The sequence below is a fragment of the Mesoplodon mirus genome, assembly GCF_964341445.2.
Source record: "Mesoplodon mirus genome assembly, chromosome: 3".
Classification (NCBI taxonomy): domain Eukaryota; kingdom Metazoa; phylum Chordata; class Mammalia; order Artiodactyla; family Ziphiidae; genus Mesoplodon; species Mesoplodon mirus.
In genome coordinates, this window is record NC_138978.1 from 87,858,958 (window position 1) to 87,885,291 (window position 26,334).

General features: G+C 37.1%; 2 protein-coding genes across 4 annotated transcripts in view; one reads left to right on the plus strand and one right to left on the minus strand.

Moving 5' to 3' along the window:
- GLMN (glomulin, FKBP associated protein) overlaps positions 1–2,965 on the minus strand; it is a 45,055-nt gene extending 42,090 nt beyond the window's left edge. Inside the window, exons 1-3 of the mRNA XM_082613406.1 lie at positions 2,885–2,965; positions 1,973–2,048; positions 1,427–1,552 (exon numbers count right to left, since the gene is read on the minus strand). Coding sequence (XP_082469532.1) covers positions 1,427–1,552; positions 1,973–2,011 — 165 coding nt within the window. The 5' untranslated portion in view covers positions 2,012–2,048; positions 2,885–2,965. The remainder of the gene's footprint in view (positions 1–1,426; positions 1,553–1,972; positions 2,049–2,884) is intronic.
- Positions 2,966–3,025: 60 nt separating this feature from the next.
- RPAP2 (RNA polymerase II associated protein 2) overlaps positions 3,026–26,334 on the plus strand; it is an 83,735-nt gene continuing 60,426 nt past the window's right edge. For all 3 annotated transcript variants that reach the window (XM_082613402.1, XM_082613404.1, XM_082613403.1), the window contains exons 1-6: positions 3,026–3,132; positions 3,876–3,921; positions 10,587–10,701; positions 12,283–12,381; positions 12,590–12,655; positions 14,869–14,957. In XM_082613402.1, coding sequence (XP_082469528.1) covers positions 3,060–3,132; positions 3,876–3,921; positions 10,587–10,701; positions 12,283–12,381; positions 12,590–12,655; positions 14,869–14,957 — 488 coding nt within the window. In that variant the 5' untranslated portion in view covers positions 3,026–3,059. The remainder of the gene's footprint in view (positions 3,133–3,875; positions 3,922–10,586; positions 10,702–12,282; positions 12,382–12,589; positions 12,656–14,868; positions 14,958–26,334) is intronic.

Below are 26,334 nucleotides of genomic sequence, written 5' to 3' on the forward strand. Positions count from 1 at the left end.
AGAGCAGAATCGTTAAGAGCTCTGGAAACAGGCTGCACAGGTCTGAATGCCCGATGCCACATAAAAGCTGATACTTTTGTGCAAAGCACTTATCATTCAGTGACTCTTTCCTTATCTAGAAAATCTCATCTCATGGGATTCAGGAGAGACTAAGTGAGTTAAAAGATGTAAAGCACCTAAGACAGCACCTGGCACACAGTAGATCTCAATAAATATTATTAGCTTTTATTAATTTTATTATTAGCTAAAAGTAAGGTACTCTCAAAGATAATCCTCTGAGAATGCAATTGGGAAAAATCAAGGAGTTAAAGAAAGCATTAAATTTATTTTATTTGGGGCTACAAAGGTATTATAAACACATATCAAAAACAAATGTACTAAATAAAATGTGCTAATTTTTATTTTAAAAAATTATAAATAAAAAGGGATATGACCTTTAAACTAGTAAGAGATTCTATAACAATGTATGATTTAAAAGTTTTAGTAATCTCCTAAATACAATCAAGGTGCCCTGGATATAATCCTAGGCCAGCATGACTAGATTGTGATATCAACAAAGAAAGAAAAAAAATTTTTTTTTTGGCCATGCTGCATACCATGCCGGATCTGAGTTCCCTGAGCAGGGATCAGACCTGCGCCCCCTGCAGTGGAAGTGCAGTCTTAACCACGGGACCGCCAGGGAAGTCCCCACAAAGAAAACTTCTGTATAAATAAATAGGACTATAAATGAAGAATGATTATGTTCCTGGAAAGAAGATGATCTTCCCTTATATAAGAGGGGTGGGGATGGGGGAGGGGTTCAAAGACACAAAATTAGGCAGTGTTGTCAACACTGTGTCCCAGCTGTTCCTGATCCCAAAAACATCCTTTCTCATTGTGCAGAATTATTTCTCAGACAATTGTAGCTGGATGATATTGGCCAGTAAGGTCATCCAGCTCTCCCAAAATATGATCTTACTTAATATTTGGTTTCCCATATACACCTGGCTGAAGGAAAAGAATGTGCTGATGACCAAAAATGAATATGTAGCCTGCCTGATACTTATATTTCTCAATGTAAGTTGCTAATTCAAATACCACTTTGATCTCTAAACCAGAAGTAATCCCCACTCCTCTAAAGCATTTTACTTATATTTCAACTATAACACTTATTCTGGAGAAGCTAAATGAGTTAACAGATGTAAAGTATCTGTTTATTCTGCCTCCTTATTCCTAGTTCTTTACATGTTTATCTCTTCCACCAGACTGTAAGCACCTTAAAGTACATAATTAGTTCTAATTCCTTTTTATTTTCCACAGTTTTCTACTGTGGAAATTAAGTTGATTCTTAAATGTTTGCTGAAAAAAAAAAAGGATGAATAATAGCATCATGTAGCTATTCTCTTCCTAGTAAAGACTGAAAAGTACATACAAAGATTATACTTACCTTATTCTTTTCATTTTGAATAATTTCTAATAGCTGATCTATGTGCCCTTCATCTATGCATCTTTGGCCTGCTAACTGAAACAGGCCAAAATCTTCCTCTTTAAAGTCTTGCTCTTCTAGGATTTGCTGGCAGAAACAAAATAAACAAAAAAAACAGTAATTTTAGGCAAATGGAAATTCAATAACTACTTGACTTATTTTATCTCTCTCTAAAAAAAGAAATGTTTAAATTCTAGATAAGGTGCACATAAGCATATATATGAAAATTAGGATTAGCCTAAAAAGACTTTAATAAATCATCTTGAAATCCACTGTACCAAAGAAATCTATGAGAAGGATCAGTACTAAAATTATAAAGATTATTTCTCCAAGTGACATACTCCAATCTGTCTTCTTGCCTTCATGCTATTTATTCATAGGTCAAAAAAAAGCAAGGATTAAAGAAGATTAACAATTTGAGTGACCGCAGATGTAATTAAAAGTAATCTGTGCTCTGCCCATATTCTGAAAGATTATTTAACTTCATAAAAAGAAAAAATTACTTACACATCTCTTTATTATGGAATGAAGTTCCTCCACAGCCATTCCTTCTTATTTTTCCTAGTTTTGATGCTGAAATGTACTAACATAAGACAAACTGTTAACTATCAGTAATACTATATTGAAATATTAGTAAGTTGTTTCATTCTGATTATTAATAGATACAATAAAGAAAATGGAAAGTTTTAAAGCTGAAATGGTTTTACTGAAAGTTAGTATGTTAGCCTAAGAAAATTTTAAAAAAGAAAAGCCTCCTGTTTCATCTTTTAAGTTTCCTTGGAGCATAATTTTGAAAGATAAACTCAAGGAAAAAAAAATCCTCTAGTGCATTCCCAAGAGGCAGCACAAATATGGACTACAAGGGCTTAAAAAGGCAGTCTTTTTTTCTCCAAAAGGTGGGCCTGAAATCAGTTCTAATCATCAGGGAATTTTTTATTTTTTAACGTCCCAATTGACAGAAAATGGAGTGCAACACAGCTCACCCGGAGGGGGTTAAAGTTGAGATGTCCTCCACCGCAAGTGTGACCGGGGCATTTGTACGAGATGTAGTCCCCCCAATATAATCAATCGAGCTAGTGAAATCACTGTATCGCACGGAGACAAGGCAACAGGCCGCCCTCAGGACAACACCGTTGCGTTCCCACAAGCCATCGTTTACCCCGGAGGGAAGGCCCGTTCCACGCCCCGCAGGAGGGGCGGGGGTCGGCAGTATCCTCACAGCAGCGCGCTCCAGGGCGGATAAAACCCCAGCGCGCGTGCAGGAGGCATCCAAGGGAAGCCATTTCTCCCGGTTCCTGCCTGCGTCGGCCTTCGGGCCCCAGACCTCGCGGGGGCGGTCTGCCCGCGGCGCCGGGTTCTCTGAGACTCACCGTCCACCGCGAGTCCCGGCCGCCCGGGACCCCCGGTACACCCACTTACCCGCCGGGCCTCTCGCCCCGCTCCTTCTCCTCCTGCTCCTCCTCCTCCTCCGGCAGAGCAGGCCGTTTACCCGGCCCCGCCCCGCCCCAGCCGGCCCCGCCCCGCGCAACGCGACGGGAGGCGGAGTCTTGGGGGAAGGGCCCCAGGGCCGGTTCCGTCGCCGACGACGCTCCCCATGGCCGACTGGGTCGGCAAGTGCTCTGCCGGCCGCAAGGCCCGGGGTCCTCGCGCCTCCCGAAACGTCGCAGGTAGGAAGAAGGGACTGTTCCTACGTTTGGAACTGAGAACTGGTCCCCGACAGAATTCCAGACTGAGGCGTGCGGGGCGCTCCCGAAAGGTTGCCCCAGGGGAGGAGGTCTTCGGGGCAGAGAAGGCCGAGAGATTCCCACCGCCGAACTCTGGCCTTCTGGGAAAGACCTTCGGCCAGACCCCCATCTCTTTACACTAGTATTCCGAGATTTCCCCCAGAATGGGCTGTGCTCCACGGTCTGAGGGAATGAGCAGTAGAGGTCCTGGGAGCCTGCAGCTGGGGTCGCCAGAGTGGGCAAGTGACCAGGGCAGCGTCGGTAGGCCGAGTGCAGCTGACCTCGACTCAGGCACTGGTCCTTCTTCCAGATATGCTGCTGCTTTGGTGCCCTGGTTCTCTGAGGTGTCAGACCCCTCTTTACCCGGGAGCAAACATTTAGGGGGACGGAGAGTGGTTGCCCCTAGAAGTACCCAGATCTCGGACTTTCAGGAGTGCTTAGTTATGCAACTGTGATACAAGAAAAAATTCAATCCTGAGAGAGATACATTTTAGCCAAGAAAAATAATTAGTTTGCAAAACCAAATTGGATTCCCTTACCATTTCATTTGATTTTCACACAGGATTGGAAGTGAGATGTGTGGAAAAGAAGAAAAGATGGTCTACAGTTTATTTGGGCAAGAATCTGTCCTGTAACCTGGTGTGTTTGTGTAGACTTGACCTGTTTTTTGTTTCTTTTAATTGTAGGTACTAAGCAGACAAGTGCCTTGAAACAAGAAGACGCTTCTAAAAGGTATGAGAACTACTCACACAGCTGCTTTCACTTATCTGTTAATCACATACTAATTGAACCATTTTTAAAAACAATAATGGGTGCTACCTCAGAGAAAATTATTTTGAAAGAAGGGGAAGATCTGGGAAGTATGATAAATTCTCACATAGATTGTTATTTTCCCTACTCCACGCCTTAAGAAAGTCCAATGGACACTTTTAGATTGCTGGTGAAGGCATGAGTATCTGTAGAAAGATGTCAATGGGAATAAACATTCCTGAATTAACCAGGTACTTTTTTTTTCATCTCTTCACAGTCTCCTTTTTTTGCATTATATGCCAGAGACTCCAAGAAACCTTTTTTTTTGTTGTTGTTGTTTGTTTACATCACGTCCATATTTTCAGCAAAAAGTTGTCCTGTACTGTTTATAGGCATCTCCTAAAAAGGATTTATCGCCTGTCAAAAAGGTTTTTAGAATAGATGTAGTCTATGAGGATGATTAAAGTATACATATCTATAAGGTATCATTTTATCAAGTATTGGCTTTGGCCTTAATTTACTCATTCTTTCAAAAATTATTTACTGAATGTAAGACATGCCAGGTTTGTGTTAGGCCCTGAGGATATGATTTTTAAAAATTTTTTAAATTGAACTATAGTTGATTTATAATATTAGTTTCAGATGTACAACATAGAGAGTAAATATTTTTGTAGATTACACTCCATGTAAAGTTATTACAAAATAATAGCTAAATTTCCCTGTACTGTACAATACCTTCTTGTTGCTTATTTATTTTATACATAGTTTGTATATCTCAATTCCCATACCCCAGTCTTGCCCCTCCCGCTGCTGTCTCCCCACTGGTAACCACTAGTTTGTCCTCTATATAAGTGATCTTATATAATATTTGTCTTTCTCTGTATGACTTACTTCACTAAGCATGATACCCTCTGGGTACATCCACATTGTTGCAAATTGCAGAATTTCATTCTTTTTTATGGCTGAGTAGTATTCCATGGTGTGTATAAACCACATCTTCTTTATCCATTTATCTGTCGATAGATACTTAGGTTGCTTCTGTATCTTGGCTATTGTAAATAATGCTGCTATGAACATTGGGGGGCATGTATCTTTTCAAACTAGTGCTGTAATTTTCTTCAGATATATACCCAGGAGTGGAGTTGCTGGATCATATGATAGTTCTAGTTTCAGTTTTTAGGGAACCTCTGTACTGTTTTCCATAGTGGCTGTACCAATTTACATTCCCACCAACAGTATAAGAGGGATCCCTTTTCTCCACATCCTCGCCAACAATTTGTTATTTGTAGACTTTTTGATGATAGCCATTCTGATAGGTGTGAGGTGATAGCTCATTGTGGTTTTGATTTGCATTTCTCTGATGATTAGAAGTGTTGAGCAGTTTTTCATGTTCCTGTTGGCCATGTATATATCCTTGGGAAAATGTCTATTCAGGTCTTCTGACCATTTTTTAATTGGGTTGTTTTTTTGTTTTTATATTGAGTTGTATCAGATGTTTATATATTTTGGGTATTAACCCCTTATTGGTCATATCATTTGCAAATATTTTCTCCCATTCAGTAGGTTGTCTTTTTGTTTTGTGGATGGCTTCCTTTGCTGTTTAAGCTTTTAAGTTTAATTAGGTCCCATTTGTTTATTTTTGCTTTTGCTTCCTTAGCCTTAGGAGACAGATACAAAAAAATATTGCTGAGTTCTATGTCAAAGAGTATTCTGACTCTTTTCCCTTCTGAGAGTTGTATGGTTTTAGAGGCCCTGAGGATATGATTTTGAACAGAATACACACAGTTCCTGTCTAGTGGAACAGAGAAATACCAATTAAATTATCACAAATAAATACATAATTACAAATTACGATAAGTGCTATAAAGGAAAAGACTGATGAAGGAACTGAAAACAGGGTCCAGTAAAGCTGGAGGTTGGCAGGAAGGGTGGTAGGTTTTCAGGGAAAGGCTTCTCCAAGAAAGTAATAATTAAACTAAAACCTGAAGGCTAAGTAGGCATTTACCAAACCAAGAGTAGTGAGGCGAGACCTCCAGCCAGAAGTGGCAATATTTGTGACAAGAAAAAGCTTAGTCATTTAAAAAAAAGGAGAGATGCTGAGGGTGGTATGCAGCATTCTGAGCAAAGGAAGAAAGCAGCATAGGAAAAGGTTAGAGGTGGGTTCCATTCAAACAGTACCTGGTAGGCCATGGTGAGAAATTCAGATTTTCTAAGTGCAAATGGGAAAACTTTAATAAAGTAGTAGAATTTAAGTTTTAAAAGTTGTAAGATGTTAGGGATAGTGATCATTTGGGAGTGGAGAAATCAGATAAATTTGAGATCTGTTTTGAAGAGTATTCTCCTGTGGAGCAGCATGATTATAGTGACTTGGCTTTAGGAAATATTATTGGGTGGGCCAAAAAGTGCCTTCAGTTTTCTAAGTAAAAATAAAAGACACATTTTTCATTTTCACCAAGAACTTTATTGAACATCGTATTCACCCTTTTGTTCCACTACCTTCTGCCATTTTTTAGGCAACTTCATAATTCCATCTTACCAAAACTTTTTATCTTTTTGAGCAAAGAACTGTTCCAGGTATCTTTTACAGTCTTCCAGGGAATTGAAATTTTTTCCATTAAGAGAATTTTGTAAAGACCGAAATAAATGGAAATCCAAAGGTGCAATGTCTGGTGAATTGGGTGGATGAATCAGAACTTCCCAGCCAAGCTGTAACAGTTTTTGCCTGGTCATCAAAGAAACATGCTGTCTTGTGTTATCCTGATGAAAGATGATGAGTTTTCTGTTGGCTAATTCCGGACGCTTTTCGTCAAATGCTGCTTTCAGTTGGTCTAATTGGGAGCAGTACTTGTTGGAATTAATTGGTTTTCTGGAAGGAGCTCATAATAGATGACTCCCTTCCAATCCCCCCATACACACAACATCACCTTCTTTGGCTGAACACCGGCCTTTGATATGGTTGGTGGTGGTTTCATTTCACTTGTCCCATGATCTCTTCCATTCCACACTGTTGTACAGTATCCACTTTTCATTGCCCATCACAGTTTGTTTTAAACACAGAATGTTTTCATTACGTTTCAGTTGAGAATCTCATGCGGAAATACAGTCAAGAAGGTTTTTTTATTGTTGTTTTGAAGGTTTTTTTTTTTTTTTTTTTTGGCTGTGTTGGGTCTTCATTGCTGCACGTGGCCTTTCTCTTATTGTGGTGAGCAAAGGCTACTCTTCGCTGCGGTGCACGGGCTGCTCATTACAGTGGCTTCTCTTGTTGTAGAGCATGGCCTCTCGGCGCACAGGCTTCAATAGTTGTGGCTTGCGGGCTGTAGAGCACAGGCTCAGTAGTTGTGGTGCACAGGCTTAGTTGCTGCACAGCATGTGGGATCTTCCCAGACCAAGGGCTCGAACGTGTGTCCCCTGCATTGGCAGGTGGATTCTTAACCACTGCGCCACCGGGGAAGTGCTGGTCAAGAAGGTTTTTTTCACTTAACTTATGTGGAACCCAAACATCAAAGCAATTCACGTAACCAACCTGGTGCAAATGATTTTCAAGGCTTGATTTGGATATTTTGAGTGTATCTTCTATCTCCCTTGTGGTATAATGTTGATTGTTCTCAATTATTGTTTCGATTTGATTGCTGTCAGCTTCAACTGGTCCACCCACCTGTGGAGCATCATCCAGTGAGAAATCTCTAGCACGAAACTTCTCAAACCATTTTTGACATGTTTGATCAGTCCCAGCACCTTCTCCGTACACTGCACAAATCTTTTTTTTGCATTTCAGTTGTGTTTTTACCTCTCTTGAAATAATAAAGCATAATATGCCAAAAATGTTGCTTTTTTCTTCCATCTTCAATGTTAGAATGGCTACACAAAAAATTCACCAATTTTGATAAGTTTTTTTTTTTAATGTACGCTGATATGACAGCTGTCACATACAGTCTAACAAAATTGTTCTGAATGAAGTTAAAGACAACTAAGTGCTACTAGAGCCATCTTATGGAAAAAACCTAACAAACCTTTTGGCCAACCAAATACAAAAGTAAAGTTTAGTTTATAATGATAACAATGTAATTTGCAACTCTCTTCAACATGGATCTGGCCATAAGCTTGAGGAGATTATATTTTATTCTAAGCACTGTGATTTGAAGAATATAGATAAGCTGAAATGCATTTTGAGTAGATCACGCAGGATGATGAAACAATTAAAAATCCTTGGGGTAGCCAACTAGTTGTTGAAAGGAGTGATCCTTCATAAATTTATTCCAGCTGAAAAATACTTCCACATTCAATCCAGGTGAATAGTATTAAACCAGAAATTAAAGAGCTTTGCAAAAATATAAAACAATTCCTCTCTTCACAATAAATTTTTCATTTAAAAATATGTTAAGCACTTCCCTGGTGGCTCAGTGGTTAAGAACCCACCTGCCAATGCAGGGGACACGGGTTTGAGCCCTGGTCCGGGAAGATTTCACATGCCGCAGAGCAACTAAGCCCATGCACCACAACTACTGAGCCTGCGCTCTAGAGCCTGCAAGCCACAACTACTAAGCCCATGTGCCACAACTACAGAAGCCCGTGCACCTAGAGCCCATGCCCTGCAACAAGAGAAACCACTGCAATGAGAAGCCCATGCACCACAACGAACAGTAGCCCTCGCTTGCGGCAACTAGAGAAAGCCCACGCACAGCAACAAAGGCCCAGTGCAGCCAAAAATAAATAATAAATAAATTTATTTTAAAAAATATGTTAACATGTAATGGGTGCATTCCTATTAAATGAATTAATAAATGAATGCTTGAAATTTTTCTCACCTTTAATCCTAGTATGGTAAATATCAACAGGTGTAATATCTATATAAGCGAAAGCTAAGAGTATAAAGGAGCACTGAAACCAAAAAGTTTGAGAACCACTGCCGTACACCACACTACCTGTCATTTGGGTTAGAGGGCAGCAGTGAGACAGGGCTATCCATGGGAAACAGCTGTAGGTATCCATCAGTTAAGAGGAGTGCGGCTGTTCCTGCAGGTTGAGGTGATTAACCGCTTAAGTTAGCAACTCCTAATGTACATTCTGTTCTGATCTTAGTATATGACATAGCTTTTAGTGGTAGGCAGCAAAATGAGAAAAATAAAACAATGTTTGTCATGAAGCTGAATATATATATTCAGTACAAAGAACTGTCTTTTAACCTCTGTCCATGTCTTTTTTACATATTTGACATAAGATTGGTCTTTATGAAATGGTGGGAGAACAGGTGTTAATTGCAAGTTTCTTCTTGTTTTAATGTCCCTGTTTGTCCCCAACTGGCAATCTTGTGTCATTTCTCCAAATTGTTTTTGTAAGACATATTGCTCCAGGCCAGGAACTAGTCTAAAGTCTTGGAAGTCAGTGAAGGAAGGGAGAAAAGGTGAGTACATTCTAGGTCCAGGTGTGAGAGCCTAGTGAATGTCCAAGAGGGCAGCAAAGGTTGTTCTGGTAGGCAAGTAGAAACTAGTGCAGGAAAGGAGCAAATAAGTCACCAAGATAGTTGGTATCTTTGGTCCCATGGCAGTGGTTCTCAGCCCTGTTACACGCTAAGATTATCTGGAACACTTAAGAAAACACCAGTAACCAGGCCCCGTCCTCAAAGATTGTGATTTAATTAGCCTGCAGTGGGACCTAAGCATGGTGTCTTTTAAAAAAATCTCATCAGGTGATCCTAAAGTGCAGCTAGACTTGAGAACCACTGTCCTAGGGCCATTGTTTGATCAGATAGCCTCTGCTTTTATATTCATGATGTGCATTCATGGGGCCAGCAAAGGCTGACAGAGTCCCACTGGTGCCAGGATAAGGTCCAGCCCTCCTAGGAAGATTGTTGCTTTCCTAAACTATATACTCATATCAATATAGTTATTTAATAAGACTTTACAACAAAAGTAAGTAAATACTTCTTTGCAAATATGACTCTGTCCTGTCAAACTGGGCCAGCCACTACTTAACTTTTGAGAATTAGCACAAAGAAATTTTTACTTATAAGAACAGCCGAGGGCTTCCCTGGTGGCGCAGTGGTTGAGAGTCCGCCTGCCGATGCAGGGGATACAGGTTCGTGCCCCGGTCCGGGAAGATCCCACATGCCATGGAGCGGCTGGGCCCATGAGCCACGGCCGCTGAGCCTGCGTGTCCGGAGCCTGTGCTCCGCAACGGGAGAGGCCACAATAGTGAGAGGCCTGCGTACCGCAAAAAAAAAAAAAAAAGAACAGCCGAAATCCTCTTTTACCTCTCCAGTCACTTCTGATTTCTAACGATTTCAGGGGGAAAACCTCCATTTTTAGGTACACACAGGAGTGATAGAGTATAAAATCTAACTGGCAAAAAGATTTCCCCTCATTTTCTTTTCTGTAGGAGACCCTAAGTTCTTCCTTGTCCTCTGAGCTCTGGAAGTCAAATAATCCTGTTGTTATGGCAGACATCGATGTGTGCAGTGTAACAAGTAGCTTGTTTCCTTTTTGAAAAGTATTGGATCAAAAGAAACAGCATTTAAAAATATACATTTAACTTAAATAGCAAAATAGTAAGTCGTTAGTGTTGTATTTTAAAATATAGAAAATTAGCTGTGCTAAAACTTACAAGTAGAATAACCTTTAAATTAAAAATACATATTTTTTTAATTTTAGGAAAGCCGAACTAGAAGCAGTTGTCAGAAAGAAGATTGAGTTTGAGAGAAAAGCTCTACGTATTGTTGAACAGCTTTTAGAAGAGAATATTACAGAAGAATTCCTAAGGGAGTGTGTATGTGTTGGTAAATTATTACTTTTGTTGTATAAGATCTTTAAATATGTGTAATGTGAAACTTCTTTGCATTATTGAAATCTTTGAATCTATTGTCAGCTACATGCTATAGAATTTATGCATTTAAAAATTATCAACTATTATGCATTCCTTGTTTTATAGTGACTTTAAAATGCACTAAAGAGAGATAACATGCATATTTTACCCCTTTGTGCTAGTTCTTTTAACCAGTCTGCTAATCTCACCTGATTTTCATTGCTTTGCACTGCTGATCCCCATGTCACTTTTCATATTCTGTATGTTATCCTATTTTAATAATGGAAGATCATTATTTTTGTTAATGTAATTTCATTAATTTTGATATTTTAAAAACCTGAAATATAGACCATTTATAGTTTAACACATAACAAGAGAATTACCATCTGCATTAAAAAACTTTTTTTTTCGTTAATGGCTTATTGCATTAAAAACTTGAATGGAAATGTTTGTTATATCCTCATAATCCTTAAGAGAAAAAAGAAATGGAAAATTAAAGCTCAGAACTTTTATTGCAGAAATAATTCTTAGTGTGGCTTAGAGATTTTCCTAAACAAGAGGAATATAAATCTGATAATATTTAAATTCATACAGGTAACTGCATCAGAATCTCCATACTTGATGACTTTAAAGACAAAGACAGACCAGAAATGTTGGTTTGTCTCAAGAACTGAGATTATTTGGAAATGAAAATGTCAAAGGAAAATATCTGGCGTTAGCTTATAACTATCACCTCACTGTTCTCTGTACAGCTTTTTCAGGAGATAGAAGATTTTGCACAAAAATTTGTTCAGGAGTCAAAATGACACCTTTAGTATACTTTGAGATTGTGCTTTAAGAAATAGGTAAAATTATATCTTATTATTTTATTTGGTTTATTTTTGAGTAATACTTTTTTTTATTATTTAATTGTTTTTGGCTGCGTTGGGTCTTTGTTGCTGCACACGGGCTTTCTCTAGTTGCAGCGAGCGGGGGGCTGCTCTTTGTTATGGTGCGCTGGCTTCTCTTGCGGAGCACGGGCTCTAGGCGCACGGGCTTCAGTAGTTGTGGCTCGTGGGCTTAGTTGCTCCATGGCATGTGGGATCTTCCTGGGCCAGGGCTCGAACTGGTGTCCCCTGCATTGGCAGGCAGATTCTTAACCACTGCACCACCAGGGAAGTCCCAAGTAATACTTTTTTAAAATAAAATATACTATTAATATTTTCCTTTGGTATAGCAGTCACTGTAGCATCACTTCTTCCTCCTTTCATGAATTGTACAATCTACAAGGATGCATAGTCTACCATGGCAGAAATTTTTTGGGCTTTGTGGGTTTTTTTTTTTTTTTTAATAATAGCTAACATTTTCTGAGTACTTAGTATGTGTCAAGAAGCACTTTTTTGAGTCCTTTTCCTTTATTTTCTCTTTAATTCTAACATCAAACCTATGAGATAGGTACTGTTATGATCCCTGTGTTTTCAGATGAGATCGGTAAGGCTTAAAGAGCTGATAAATAAACTTTTCCAATAATCTGGTGGGGGAAATGCCCCTCTCATTTCTTTATAGGGGAAGTTCATCACACCTGCTCACTATAGTGATGTCGTGGATGAGCGTTCTATTATCAAACTCTGCGGCTATCCCTTATGTCAGAAGAAGCTAGGAATTGTAAGTAGCTACTTTTTTTTAACATGTAGACTTTTAATTTTTATATTTAGCAAAATACTGTGTAGAAAGAACAATAAATGAAACTGAGGTCATGAACTAATGATGTGGGTTAGCCAAAGATATGATATGTAGATTACTTACTCTTGTTAACTGTAAAGTTCATGTTTATTATTTGAATTCTTTTTAAGCTATATGTTCTTTTCTTTAGGTACCAAAACAGAAATATAAAATTTCTACTAAAACCAATAAAGTCTATGATATTACTGAAAGAAAGGTAAGTTTAAAGGCTATTTTCAATGTGGCAGTTAATTTTTAATATTATACTAAATGGAATTCTAAAAATATCTGTTTAAAATCTTGCCTTTTAGAAAATAGCCATGTTAAAAGTTTTTCATTTATAAATATTTCATTCAAGGTGTTAAAAAAAAACTCTTTGCTTACACTTTACTTAATATGTGAACTTTTAAAAATTAAAAGTGCATATTGGCACAAATTTAGGCGAGTGAATCATAGGACAGAGTAGAGAGCCAGAAACAGACTCACTACTTATGTGGACACTGGACATATGACATCAGGAGTATTTTAGATCAGTGGAGAAAGGATGGATGTTTTTAAATAAATTGTACTGGCATGATTAGTTATCCATATGGAAATAATGAAAACTGACACCTATTTCAACGTACATACAAAGATAAATTTTAGGTAGATTAAGGACCTAAAGGTAAAAGAGATACCTTTTCAAAGACAGTATGAGAGAATATCTTTATAAACTTGGGCTAGAGAGAATTTCTTAAATAAGATAGAAAATTATAGACCATAGAGGAAAAATTGATACATTTTTTTACATTAAAATAGAAAACATTTACTCATTAGAAGTTTCTTTAAAAAGAGAGTGAAGGGCTTCCCTGGTGGCGCAGTGGTTGAGAGTCTGCCTGCTGATGCAGGGGACACGGGTTCGTGTCCCGGTCCAGGAAGATCCCACATGCCGTGGAGCAGCTAGGCCCATGAGCCATGGCCGTTGAGCCTGCGCATCCGGAGCCTGTGCTCAGCAACTGGAGAGGCAACAACAGTGAGAGAGGCCCACATACTGCAAAAAAAAAAAAAAAAAAGAGAGAGAATGGAAAGATAGGCTACAAATCAGAAGGAGTTATATTTCTCACATGTAACTAACCGTAGTTTCCTAACCAGAGTACGTCATCTATAAGAAAAAGACAAAGACTTAATTAAAAAAATTTTACAGAAGGAACTTGAATGGCTAATGAATATATGAAAAGATGCTCAGCCTTATCAGTAAGCAGGAAAATAGCAAATGAAAACACATTGAGTTACATTTTTACAGTCCCCAAATCAGCAAAATTATAAAAATCTGACAGCATTAGTAACTCTGTATACTGCTAGTCAAATAAAAATTGGTACAACCTTTTTGAGCAACTGTTTGGCAAAGTCAAATTTACATATTCTTTGTGACCATTCTTTCTATTCTTTGGTATAAATCCTTGTCCATATGCACAAGTATATATGTGTATAAATGTTCCTAGTAGGATAAACAAAATATGGTACATACATAGAATGGAATAATTATTTGACCTTAAAAAGGAAGGAAATTCTGACACAAGCTACAACTGAATGTACTTTGAAGACATTATCATCCTAAGTGTGAGATAAGCCAGCACAAAAAGAAAAATATTATATGGTTCTACTTATATGAGGTAATTAGAGTAGTCAAATTTATAGAGACAGAAAGTAGAATGGTTTTTGTCAGAGGAGGTGGAAATGGGGAGTTATGGTTTAATGGGTGTGGAGTTTCAGTTTTGCAAGATGAAAAGAGTTCTGGAGCTGGATGATGGTGATGGTTGTAAAACAGTAAGAAGGTACTTAATGCCACTGAACTATATACTTAAAAATGCTTAAGATGGTAAATTTTGTGTATTATACAACAATTTTTTAATTTAAAAAATTGTTATTAAAAAAAGGTTCATAGTAACATTGTAATGATAACAAAAAATTACAAACTCAACTGTCCTTAAATAGTAACTAAAAGGCAGTATACTTAGGCAATGGAATATAATACACAGTGTAAATGAATAAGCTATAGCTACACAAATGAGTCTTAAAGACATAATGTGGAACAGAAGAATACATAACAGTATGATTCCATTTAGACAAAGTTTAAAAATAGGCAAAACCGAATGATATATTTTATAGGATATGTATGTAAGCAGCAACACTAAAAAAAAACAAAAGAATGAATAGCACAAAATTTATAATAGTGGTTACCTCTGAGGAATGTGGAGAGTGATACCATCGGGGAGGGATACATAGAAGCCTTCAAAGGTACTAAATCTTACTGCTTACCTTGGGTGGTAGATTCATGGGTTTTCGTTTTTTTCTGTGAACTACATATTTATGTTTTATATTCTCTTCTGTACATGTTGTATTTCACAATAAGAAAAAAATAATTTGCTAGTTTTAAAATGTTCTTTTCAGTGTTTTTGCAGCAATTTTTGTTATAAAGCATCTAAGTTTTTTGAAGCACAAATTCCTAAAACTCCAGTGTGGGTTCGAGAAGAAGAAAGGTAATTTAAATCATTATGTATACATTTGTTCATAAATTCTAATAATTTCTTTCTATTTTTTGAGATATGCAAAAAGTAGGTATAGTTTTCTTTGGAATGCATTTACTGTACACATTTTAATTGTGGGGAAATGGTTATATTTCAAGCAGAGCTTTTGAGGATTTTACACTTAAAATCAGAAAATTAATACATACAAATGTTATGTGTTTGCTGTTTTAGCTTTAAGCACAAAATCTGAACTTTGCTTCCTATTGTGATGGTTATTTCTATTAATTCTATTAATCCTGAGATAAAAATTATAAATTTTTTCAGAAGGTACTGGATTTTGGGATCCAGCTGAACTCACTTTGTTGTTAGGAAACTATATACTAAAGTTAAAAAGTTCAGGTTACTAATTCATTTAATCTGTATTAAAAATCGGTATAATATAAACTTAAAGAAAGCCAATTTAAAGAGTCATTTTTAGCAAAAAAGTTTATAAACATTCCTGGGATTTTGCCTTTTGAGAAATGTTTAAACATTTATAACATTTTATTAGTTGGTGAATTTGAAAGAGAATTTACTACTGAGGGGAAAATTATAAAATATTTAAAAAGTAACAAAAATTATTGTTATGTAACTGAACTGTGTATTGTCTAGAAATTCCAAAGGCTTAAATTAATGAGATAATGTCTCAAGTAATTCATGTTTGATAGAGAATATTATAACAACACAAGGCAGTGTTATTTGGGGTAAAATAGGATCTATGCTAAATAAACTTAAAGTCTTATTTGATACACAAGTAACATGACACTACTGTATGTTCAACTAGCATTAATTTTACTGATGACAGTACCTTTGTTTGCAGACACCTTTGCCTGCTGCTCCAATTCTGTGTGGTTCAGAATATGTAAAACATACTACAGTACGGCCTTTGTTAATTGAATTCAACATAATGGAGACTAAATTGCTCATCATTTCTTTACCAGCCTATCCAACTTTCTTGTTTGGAGGATAAAAGATTGTAGCATTGTCCAAAGTGACTGGGAAGCTACAAGCACCTTTCTAACTATCACTTTTTCTCTTTCCTTAATATTTCTTTCACCAGCGCTGCCCATTACCTCCTCAGTCCTAATGACGGTGACATATTCCATTTCCCAGTGTTAAGACCGGTGTTTCCTTGAGTTGTTCTTAACTTTGCTTCCAGAGATCTCTACTTCTTGAAGTTAGCTCTCTCATTTAGCCCATACTCATATCTGCTTCAAAACCATTTATCAAAGCACCTTTGCTGTCATCTCTGTTTTCTTCCGATATAGTTATTGGTACTTCCTTCAGCTAATTTAAAACAGTTCTTCCCTCTAACCTTTTCCAAAAATCTTACCATGCTCTCTTCAGAATGCCCACTTTTTCCCAAAACGTGAAGCTCTGTCATTTTATATTTGTGGTTCTTGAAATTCTACCGTATCTATATGCCCTTTCTTACCTCACTTAGAAAGATGAAAATGACCTTGGTTTCCCTAAACTAATCAATTTAATTTACATTTAAAGTGTATAGCATGCTCTTACTACCCTGCACATGTGTAAAAACCAACCTGTGAGTTTAAATTTAAATCTCATTGGGATGACAAAACAAATACACATGAGTGAAACAAGTTTGTACTTATTCTAATGGGGACCTGTAATGTAAGTTAGTGAGGATAAAACATTGCATAATGAAAAACTGTAAGCAGAGGTGAGAAAATAAACTCATAGGAATAGGTTGGTATTGGAAGTAGATAGTGAGAACATTGGCTCACTTGAAATAAGGGATGTGTTTGGGAAACAAATAGAAAATAATGATACGTATCAAGGAGCCAAGCTAAGTTTGGTATATCCTCAATTGCTGGGGAGATATCAAGTGTTTTTGAATAGAATTTAGTCTGGCATTGGTGTACAAGATGAATTAAAGAGAGGATCATAATGAAAGAACTGAAAGGGTCCTTAGAGAAAATTTAATCCAACCTTATTATCAAAAAGCTCAGAAAGATTAAGTGTATTTCTTAAGCTAGTGATAGATTCTGAACAAGGCTAGGATTCTTTTGTCATATTCCTCTTGATTGGAAGTAACCAGTGAGTAATCTATAAATATACAATTGTCACATTGTACATAGTGTAACTATAGCCCTTATTTATGTATAATACTTGTCTGTATATAATAACCATGTCAGTATTTTTCATATCTGGATGCGTCAGTGTTACCTTAATTTCTAAATTCTTAGGGGCAAGAATTATGTCAGTTTATCTAATCCACTAGAGGTCACTGTGTTTTCACAGAGAATGTTTGATATTTTTATGTGTGCTAATGATCAGAATTCAGGAATTCAGCATTCGTTTAAAAAGCTTGTCTAGCTATTGTACATATAAGCTCTACAGAAATGTGATATTTTAAAGAAAGTCTGTTCACATAATAGTGTGGGGTACAACATTCATAACCTATCTTCTTTTAAAGGGGAAAAAAGGCTTTTTTTAGATGGCAGCATTAAGTATTTAATGCAGAGATATTTTTATTAGCTTAGAGTGAGTTGTAATAAATAATAAGCTATATCACCATCATAATATTAAGTTATAATTTTATTAATATTAAGTACTATTTTTATTATAATTTTAAAATAAGAATAAATTTTAAAATTCACTCATAGAATTAGTTATTTTATTGTAATGACTTCCAAAATCTTTCTTTAATTGAAATATAGTTGACATATAGTATTATATTAGTTTCAGTTGTACCACATGGTGATTTGACATTTCCATACGTTATGGAATGATCACCACAATAAGTCTATTAACCATCTGTCCCCATACAAAGTTATTACAATATTATTGAACATATTCCTCATGCTGTACTTTACATCTCTATGGCATCTTTATTTTATAACTGGAGGTTTGTACCTCTTAATCTACCCTTCACCTATTTCATCGACATTTGTTTGTTCTCTGTATCCGTGAATGATTTCCAAAATTTTTGACCACTGTAATAAATGCATTTTACATTATCCAACATATACATAGAACTGAAGCAAAAGTTTTAGGAAACAATTTTTATCCTCACTACATGAAAGGCCTCTGATATTTTCTACTCTGTTGCTTTTTTGAAATGGTGGTAGCAACCCCCTTAATTGGTTGGTCCTGATCTGTAGTTTTTGTTTGTTTGTTTGTATAAATTTATTTTATTTATGTTTGGCTGCATTCGGTCTTCTTTGCTGCACGTGGGCTTTCTCTAGTTGTGGCGAGTGGGGGATGCTCTTCATTGCAGTGTGCAGGCTCTTATTGTGGAGCACGAGCTGTAGGCGCACCATCTTCAGTGGTTGTGGCATGCAGGCTCAGTAGTTGTGGCTCGCGGGCTCTAGAGCGCAGGCTCAGTAGTTGTGGCGCATGGGCTTAGTTGCTCCGCAGCATGTGGGATCTTCCCAGACCAGGGATAGAACCCATGTCCCCTGCATTGGCAGGTGGATTCTTCACCACTGTGCCACCAGGGGAGCCCCTGATCTGTAGTTTTAAGAGCACTGTTTTGTTGGATCTAGCTTAGATTTTTAGTTGTTTTAGTGTAAGAAAGTCTGTTACCAGCGCTGAATCTTATTTTCCTCATTTGTAAGTGGAAAGTTGCATTTAACCTTAGTTCCCTTTAATTCTAATGTTTTACAATTCTAAGTCAGTCAGTGCTGCTATAGTGAAAGTTTTCTAGATAAGGAAATGTCTCCTTGATAAAAATGATGAAAATTAAAATGATCAGTATAAGCCTAGGGAAATTTATACTACCTTGTAGAGAAGTCTGTCTCATTTAAGAGTACAGAATACAGTATTAGAATACAAATTACTGACTAAATAAATTTGAACTCTTCAGTCTGTAAAAGATAAAGACTGATAAAGGATTGAATTAAAGTTTTTAAATTATGAAGAAAAACCAAGAATATTTTATATTTTATAGTATGTCCAGAACAACTTGAAGTTTACATCTTTAGGGACACCATGGTCTTACATAGCATTGGAAATAGAATATTCAGTTTGACAATTTGACTCAATTTGTTTTTTCTTACATTATTGTGAAAGCTAATATAAATTTATTCACCAGATTCTAAAATACTAAAACCTATAGTAAAATTTACTATAAGATAAATTTATAAGATACTATTTTGTACCATAATAAACTCACTACCTCATTGGTAAAAACGTATAAATCAATTTAAGAAAATCTTAGACAAATTCATGAATTCTAGCTCCATGCTTCTGTTGAGGCTTTGGAGTCAAAAAGGGTCTTAGAGGTTTTATAGTCCTTCATTTTCGTTATTAAGGTAAAAATATCTGGAGTGTATCTTTAATGTCATGAATAACAGCAATGCTTTGCACAAAATGTCTCCTGATGCTCTGTCAGAGACAAAACATTGACCATGACGCAGTATGATGCTTCTCATGTTGTGAGTTAGAAATTTTTCACCCACTTGGTGGCCAGAAACAGACCACATACAGTTTTGTTCCTCTGAGACAGTATGCTCATTTAGGTAGTCATATAGTTACATTTATAAATCCTGTTTGGTTGACTTTAGGCTCTGACGTCGTTGAAGAAGGGAAATTTCTTGAATTGTAACATTAAAAAATCAGGAGTTAAAGCTGAGAAGGAAGGACAAATGTTTAGAATCAAATTTTGATTTAAAAGATGAAATTGGGGTGAATGGTTAATGCTGACAGAGCTAAAAGCGCCATCATGTGGCCCAGAGTAGGGGATTTTCACACATGCTTCTTAGCAATAAACAGTGTAATCTCAGAGGTGCGGAAGCCAAAAACCTCTGCAGAACAACTTCTATAACCTCTTCCTGAATAGTGTTGCTTGGTAGACAGAATAAAAACTTTCTGAAACAGGTTTTAACATGTTTCATATTGTATTTGAAAAATTCCCACCACAGGGGGGAATTGTAGCCTGCTGCTTCTGTTGGTTTATATATAATACACATATTCTAAGTGATACACACCCACCAAGGTCTTTTGGCGTGTTATTTCTAGTTTTAGATGTACTTTGCTAAAGTTACAGTTAATCATCTAATTTTCACTTCAGTGAAAATAATGTGAAAATGTTTATGAAGAAGAGCTTGAAGGTATTCTTTAAGATAGTTTTACTTAGTTTTTAAATTGAGCTTATCTGAATTAAATGTCTCAGGACAACGTAAACTTTGAAAGGAATGGAAGATACTTAGATTGATGAGAAATGGTACTTTTAACAAAGAAAAAGCTTTTGAATTTCATCTAAAAAAGGATAGAAAAGAAAGAGCAAATGTAACTTGGTGCCTTGTTTCTAAAACAGCTCATAGCAAAAACAAACCGAATTTTATATTGAACCTTTTGTCCAGTACCTCATTAAATTCAATTTTGGTTTATCTTAGTGTCAGGTACCATTCTCCCTTTTATAGATTGGGAATCAGAGAGTATTAAAGTCACTCATAAAGCATCTAGAAACAGTGTTCAGCGTAGTTTTCTTTATGTGAAGTCAGAAAACTGAAACAAAGGAGAGGAAAAGAGTAAAGTATATTGAATTCCTTTGGGAGGGGATAAGTAAAGATGGTATCCTCGCAACTTTTGGGGTTCCTTTTTCTGGCTTTAATTAGAGGCATCATGTTAGAAAGAGAGAACTTAGACTTTGAAAGACCTAAATTCAAATCCTAGATTTACTACTCGATACGTGTAGTGATCTTAGGAACTCAGTTAACCCCTCAGAGCTTCAGTTTCCTCATCTATAAAAATAAAGTTGTTAGTTATGTGAAGATTAAATGAAATAATATATATAACCATGTAGCAGAAAGTATGGGAAGATGAAAAAGTCCTGGAGATGGTGATAGTTGCACAACAGTGTGAATGTACTTGATGCCACTGAACTGTAGCTAAAAATGGTTTAAATGGTCAATTTTATGTAAGGTATATTTTACCACAATTTTAAAAAAAATTCACTTACCATATAATAAGCAATCAATATATGCTAATTTCCCCCTTCATTAGAGATTGAATTGTCCTTTAATTCTTAGTGTTTTTCTCAAAAAATATCAAGTTGTATTGCTGGAGATTTCTCATAAAACTACTTAAATTGTATTCATGATTTAGAATAATGTTTACATTTTTATTACCCCTTGATTCAGCCATGCTTGAACCTCATTCTTATTTGGAACCATTCTGCCAACAAGATCTTGAAATAAGAGCTTCCCGTCTCTGACCACAACCTCTATCTCATCTGCATCTGTCACTCCTGAGTGTGCTTTGTGACCTCGTTTTGACCTCCTGTCTCTACCTCAGCTCTATTCTTCTAGGTTGGCAGACCCTCATTAAGTTTGTTTTCTTGAGTTCCACTGTCAGCAGTTGTAATATCATCCTTAAACGATCCCAGATTATTTCTCCCTTAACTTCTATTATGTCCACCTTCCCAAGCTTCAGTCATCCTTCTTTTCTGTTGCTGAAGATTATTGGGTAAAGTTCTCAAATCAGATCATTAGCACTTTTGATATGCTGTCTCATTTAATTCAATCCTCACAACATCCCTGGGGAAGTACCGTTACCCATTTTATGGGTGGTGAAACTGAGGCTTAGAGAGGCTTAGTGACTCTCTCAAGAACACTTAGCTTATATATATATAGATTTGGGATTTAAATGCAGTTTTGTCTGACACCAAAGCCTGCACTCTTTGCATTCCTGTGGCCCTGTTCCAGTTCATTCTGTCTAGTCTCAACAGTGTCCTCAAGTGTTTATTCTTTGTTTCTTAATGACTATGATACATTCAGACCTTTTCTCCTCTCCTTAAACTTTGAACCCCACCCCCAACTCATAGTAGATATAACCTACTACTTAACTGAAATGATTGAGGGCATCCACCAGAAGCTCCTTCAACGTTATTTTCTTCATATGCTCTCTCATTTCTCTGCCTCCTCGTTGCTAATATAGTACTTCTGTGTTACCGATTCTGTTCTCCTCTCACCAAGGCCTTGCTGTATGGTTTATTCCTATTTTCTTACTCTTTCAAACTCTCCTTTCATTCTAATTCTTTTTCCTGTACTTTAAAAAGGAAAAAAAAAATCCTGAAAAATATCCTTTAGATTTAGCAGTCCTATGGTAATTGGTGATCTTAGCAAGAGCCATTTCAGTAGAGTAATGCATACAGGTTCCAGGAGGCAGAGGGTTGAGGACTGAATAGGAAATACAGAATTGGAAATGATGAGTGCAGACTTCTTTAAAGAAGTCTGAATGAAAGGGGGAGGGATTGTATGGCTCAAGGACAGGGTTGTTTTGTGTGTTTGTTTGTTTAAGAGATGGGCTAAGTTTAAGCATGGTAGTTTACTGAAAGGAAAGAGAAAAAAGGGAGAGAGGTTTGTGGAGTAAAACCTCAGAGTAAAATCCATAGGATTAGCCTCAAATGCCTTTATATACAAACTATATTGATCTTTATAGGCCCAGCTGAATCTGAAGCTTTTCTTCATTGGCTCAGCCAGAAGTTTTTCTTTCTTCTCTAATTTTCTGGAGCAGCTCATCTCTCTCTCATGAATTATATGATACAGGAGTGTAGTTCTTACGAGCGATCCTGGCTGGCTGTGATTCCTGGCTTTACCACTTACTAGCTGTGTGACTTTCGTCACATTAGTTAGTCTTTCAGTACTCGGTCTTTTTATCTGTAATGTGGGATGGTAGTAGTAGCTATATCATTCTTATGAGGATTATTATTTATAAATCTCTTGGAACACGAGCTTTCCTCCTACTAAATTGTAATGTCCTTAAAAATAGGAACCTATTCTTTGTATTACTTAACATACCCAACATAGTCCATACATATAATAGTTCAGAATTTTATTTTTGAAGGAATTTGTTGATTGATGGAATATACCATGCATTTGCAGGTTAGCCATTTAGTTAGTGTAAGAATCCAATTGAGAATCACTGTGTCTACACATATTTTTTTTTCCCTGCAGTGATACTCAGATCCTGGTGTAGGACCAAATACCAGACAGCTGCATGGTACTGAACCTTGATAATTTTAGCCAGGAAAACTTGGGCGGGGAAGTGGGATAGGAAGAGTGAGAGAACTACAAATGGAAGTGGGAGGAAGTAGTCAACAGGCAATAAAACACTCTGTTGTAAACGTTAGCATATTATTTAGTATGCTAAAAAAGCTCTTAATGGGAGTTATAAATATCCCCTGGAGTAGTCAAGGCTAGTCACCATCCAAGCAGTGTCATTTGTTTTCTTTGAGTAACACCAAACCAAGGTAGCTTCTGTGACTAGAGTTTTCATGAGTGGGAAGAAGGAGGGTAAACAGGATAATTTGGATGATTGGGAAAGGACACACCTCGATTGGCTGAAGGACTAAGGAAGAAGAAAAAATAGCTCAAATTTTTACTGTCAGGGAACTTACTGCCTATTGCCTTATTTTGTCTTTTTCTTCTAAATTTTTTATTATTGGTCTTGGGGGAATTCCTGAACTGCAGGGAAATCTCTAGAGCAGGGATGTACGCATCCTGATGTGTGATACTTAGATGTTTAATGGGAAAGAATGCCTTGATCAGTTAGCAATGCCTCCCATAGCTAAGGAGAAGATTGGCAACAGATCCATTCCCTGCAGTGCCTTGTATGCTTGTGACTGAACAAAAGATGAATGGATTATCTAGGCAGTAGTTATATGATTGATGCTGTGATGTTTAATTATATAGAAAAATACTTGCAACTGATATTTTTGATTGGTAGCCTTTAAGTGTCATAACTCAAATGACTTCTGGTTCCATCTGTCCATTTAGCTTGACTCTTTTTTTAAATTAATTTTTATTGGAGTATAGTTGCTTTACAATATTGTGTTCTTTCTGCTGCACAGCAAAGTGAATCAGCTATATGTATACATATATCCCCTCTCTTTTGGATTTCCTTCCCATTTAGGTCACCACAGAGCACTGAGTAGAGTTCCCTGTGCATAGGTTCTCATTAGTTATCTGTTTTATACATAGTAGTGTATGTATATCAATCCCAATCTCCCAAATCATCCCAACCCTTCTCCTCCCTTGGTGTCCATATGTTTGTTCTCTACGTCTGTGTCTCTATTTCTGCTTTGCAAATAAGATCATCTATACCATTTTTCTAGATTCCACATATATGCGTTAATATACGATATTTATTTTTCTCTTTTTGACTTACTCTGTATGACGGTCTCTCGGTCCATCCACATCTCTGCAAATGACACAATTTCGTTCCTTTTTATGGCTGAGTAATATTCCATTGTATATATGTACCACATCTTTATCCATTCCTCTGTTGATGGGCATTTAGGTTGCTTCCATGTCCTGTCTGTTGTAAGTAGTGCTGCATTGAACATTGGGGTGCATGTCTCTTTTTGAATTATGGTTTTCTCTGGGTATATGCCCAGTAGTGGGATTGCTGGGTCATATGGTAGTTCTATTTTTAGTTTTTTAAGGAAGCTCCATACTGTTCTCCATAGTGGCTGTATCAATTTACATTCCCACCAACAGTACAGGAGGGTTCCCTTTTCTCCACACCCTCTCCAGCATTTAGTGTTTGTAACTTGACTTTTTTTAATCAGAGATTTTTGCAATATGACCTTCATTACAGCCCTATTTTGCCCTTTAAGTGGGATTTATGTTCAGTGCCTTAGCTTCTCTTTAGTGCACACCTATGTTCTTGTATTTTTTCTATTAATTGACTTTGTTTTTTACTTTTATTATTTTTTTTAATTAATTTATTTGGTTGCGCTGGGTCTTAGTTGCGGCAGGTGGGCTCCTTAGTTGCGGCTCACAGGCTTTTTAGTTGCAGCTCACCGGCTCCTTAGTTGTGGCTCGCCAGTGCCTTAGTTGCGGCATGGGAACTCTCAGTTGTGGCACGCATGTGGGATCTAGTTCCCTGACCAGGGATCAAACCCGGGCCCTCTGCATTGGGAACTCAGAGTCTTAACCACTGCACCACCAGGGAAGTCCCAATTGACTTTGTTTTTTGAGCAATTTTAGGTTCACAGCAAAATGGAGAGGAAGGTTCAGAGATTTCCCATAAACGCCCTGCCCACACACGTGCATTACCTCCCCCATTATCAGCATCCCCCATCAAAATGGTACATTTCTTACAATTGATGAGCCTGCATTGACACATCATTACCACCCACATCCATGGTTTACATTAGGGTTCACTCTTAGTGTACAGTTTTGGGTTTGGACAAATGTATAATGACTTGAATCTACCATTACAGTGTCATACAGAGTAGTTTTATAGCCCTAAAAATCCTCTATGCTCCACCTATATGTCTCCTACCCCCAAACCTCTGTAACCCCTTATCTTTTTACTGTCTCCATAGTTTTACCTTTTCCAGAATGTCATATATATAGTTGGAGTCCTATAGTATGTAGGCTTTTCAAACTGGATTCTGTCACTTAGTAAAAAAGCATTTAAGTTTCTCCCTGTCTTTTCATAGCTTGATATCTCATTGCTTTTTAGCCCTGAGTAATATTTCATTGTCTGAATGTACCATAGTATTTATCCCTTTACCTAGTGAAGAACATCTTGGTTGCTTCCAAGTTTTGGCAAATATGAATAGAGCTGCTGTAAACATAGCATACAGGTTTTTGTATAGACATGTTTTCAATTCCTTTGGGTAAATATGAAGGCGTATGTTTTCTGGATTGTATGGTTAGAGTATGTTTAGTTTTGTAAGACGTCTCTAAGATGTCTTCCAAAGTGATTGTACCATTTTGCATTCTCACCAGCAGTGAATGAGAGTTTCTGTTGTTTCACATCCTCACCAACATTTGATGGTTTCAGTGCTCTGGATTTTGGCTGTTCTAATAGGTGTGTAGTAATATCTCATTATTATTTTAATATGCATTTCTCTGATGATATATGAGGTGGAGCATCTTTTCATATGCTTGTTTGCCAGCTGTATATCTTCTTTGGTGAGGTCTTTTGTGCATGTCTTAGTCTGTTCAGGCTGCTATAACAAAATAGCATGGATTGGGTAACTTAAAAACAAGAGGAATTTCTTCTCACAGCTATAGAGGTTTTAAATCTGAGGTCAGGGTGCCAGTATGGTTGGGTGAGCACCTCTTCTGGGTTGAAGACTTCTGGTTATGTCCTCACATGGTAGAATGGGAGGGGATCTCTCTGGCCTCTCTTATAAAGATGCTAATCCCATTCAGGAAAGATTTGCCCTCATGACCTAATCACCTCCCAAAGGCCCCATCTCCTAATAGTATCACATTGGGTTAGGATTTTTTTTTTTTTTTTATGGCTGCGTTGGGTCTTCGTTGCTGCGCACGGCTTTCTCTAGTTGTGGCGAGTGGGAGCTGCTTTTCATTGCGGTGTGCAGGCTTCTCGTTGCAGTGGCTTCTCGTTGCAGAGCACGGGC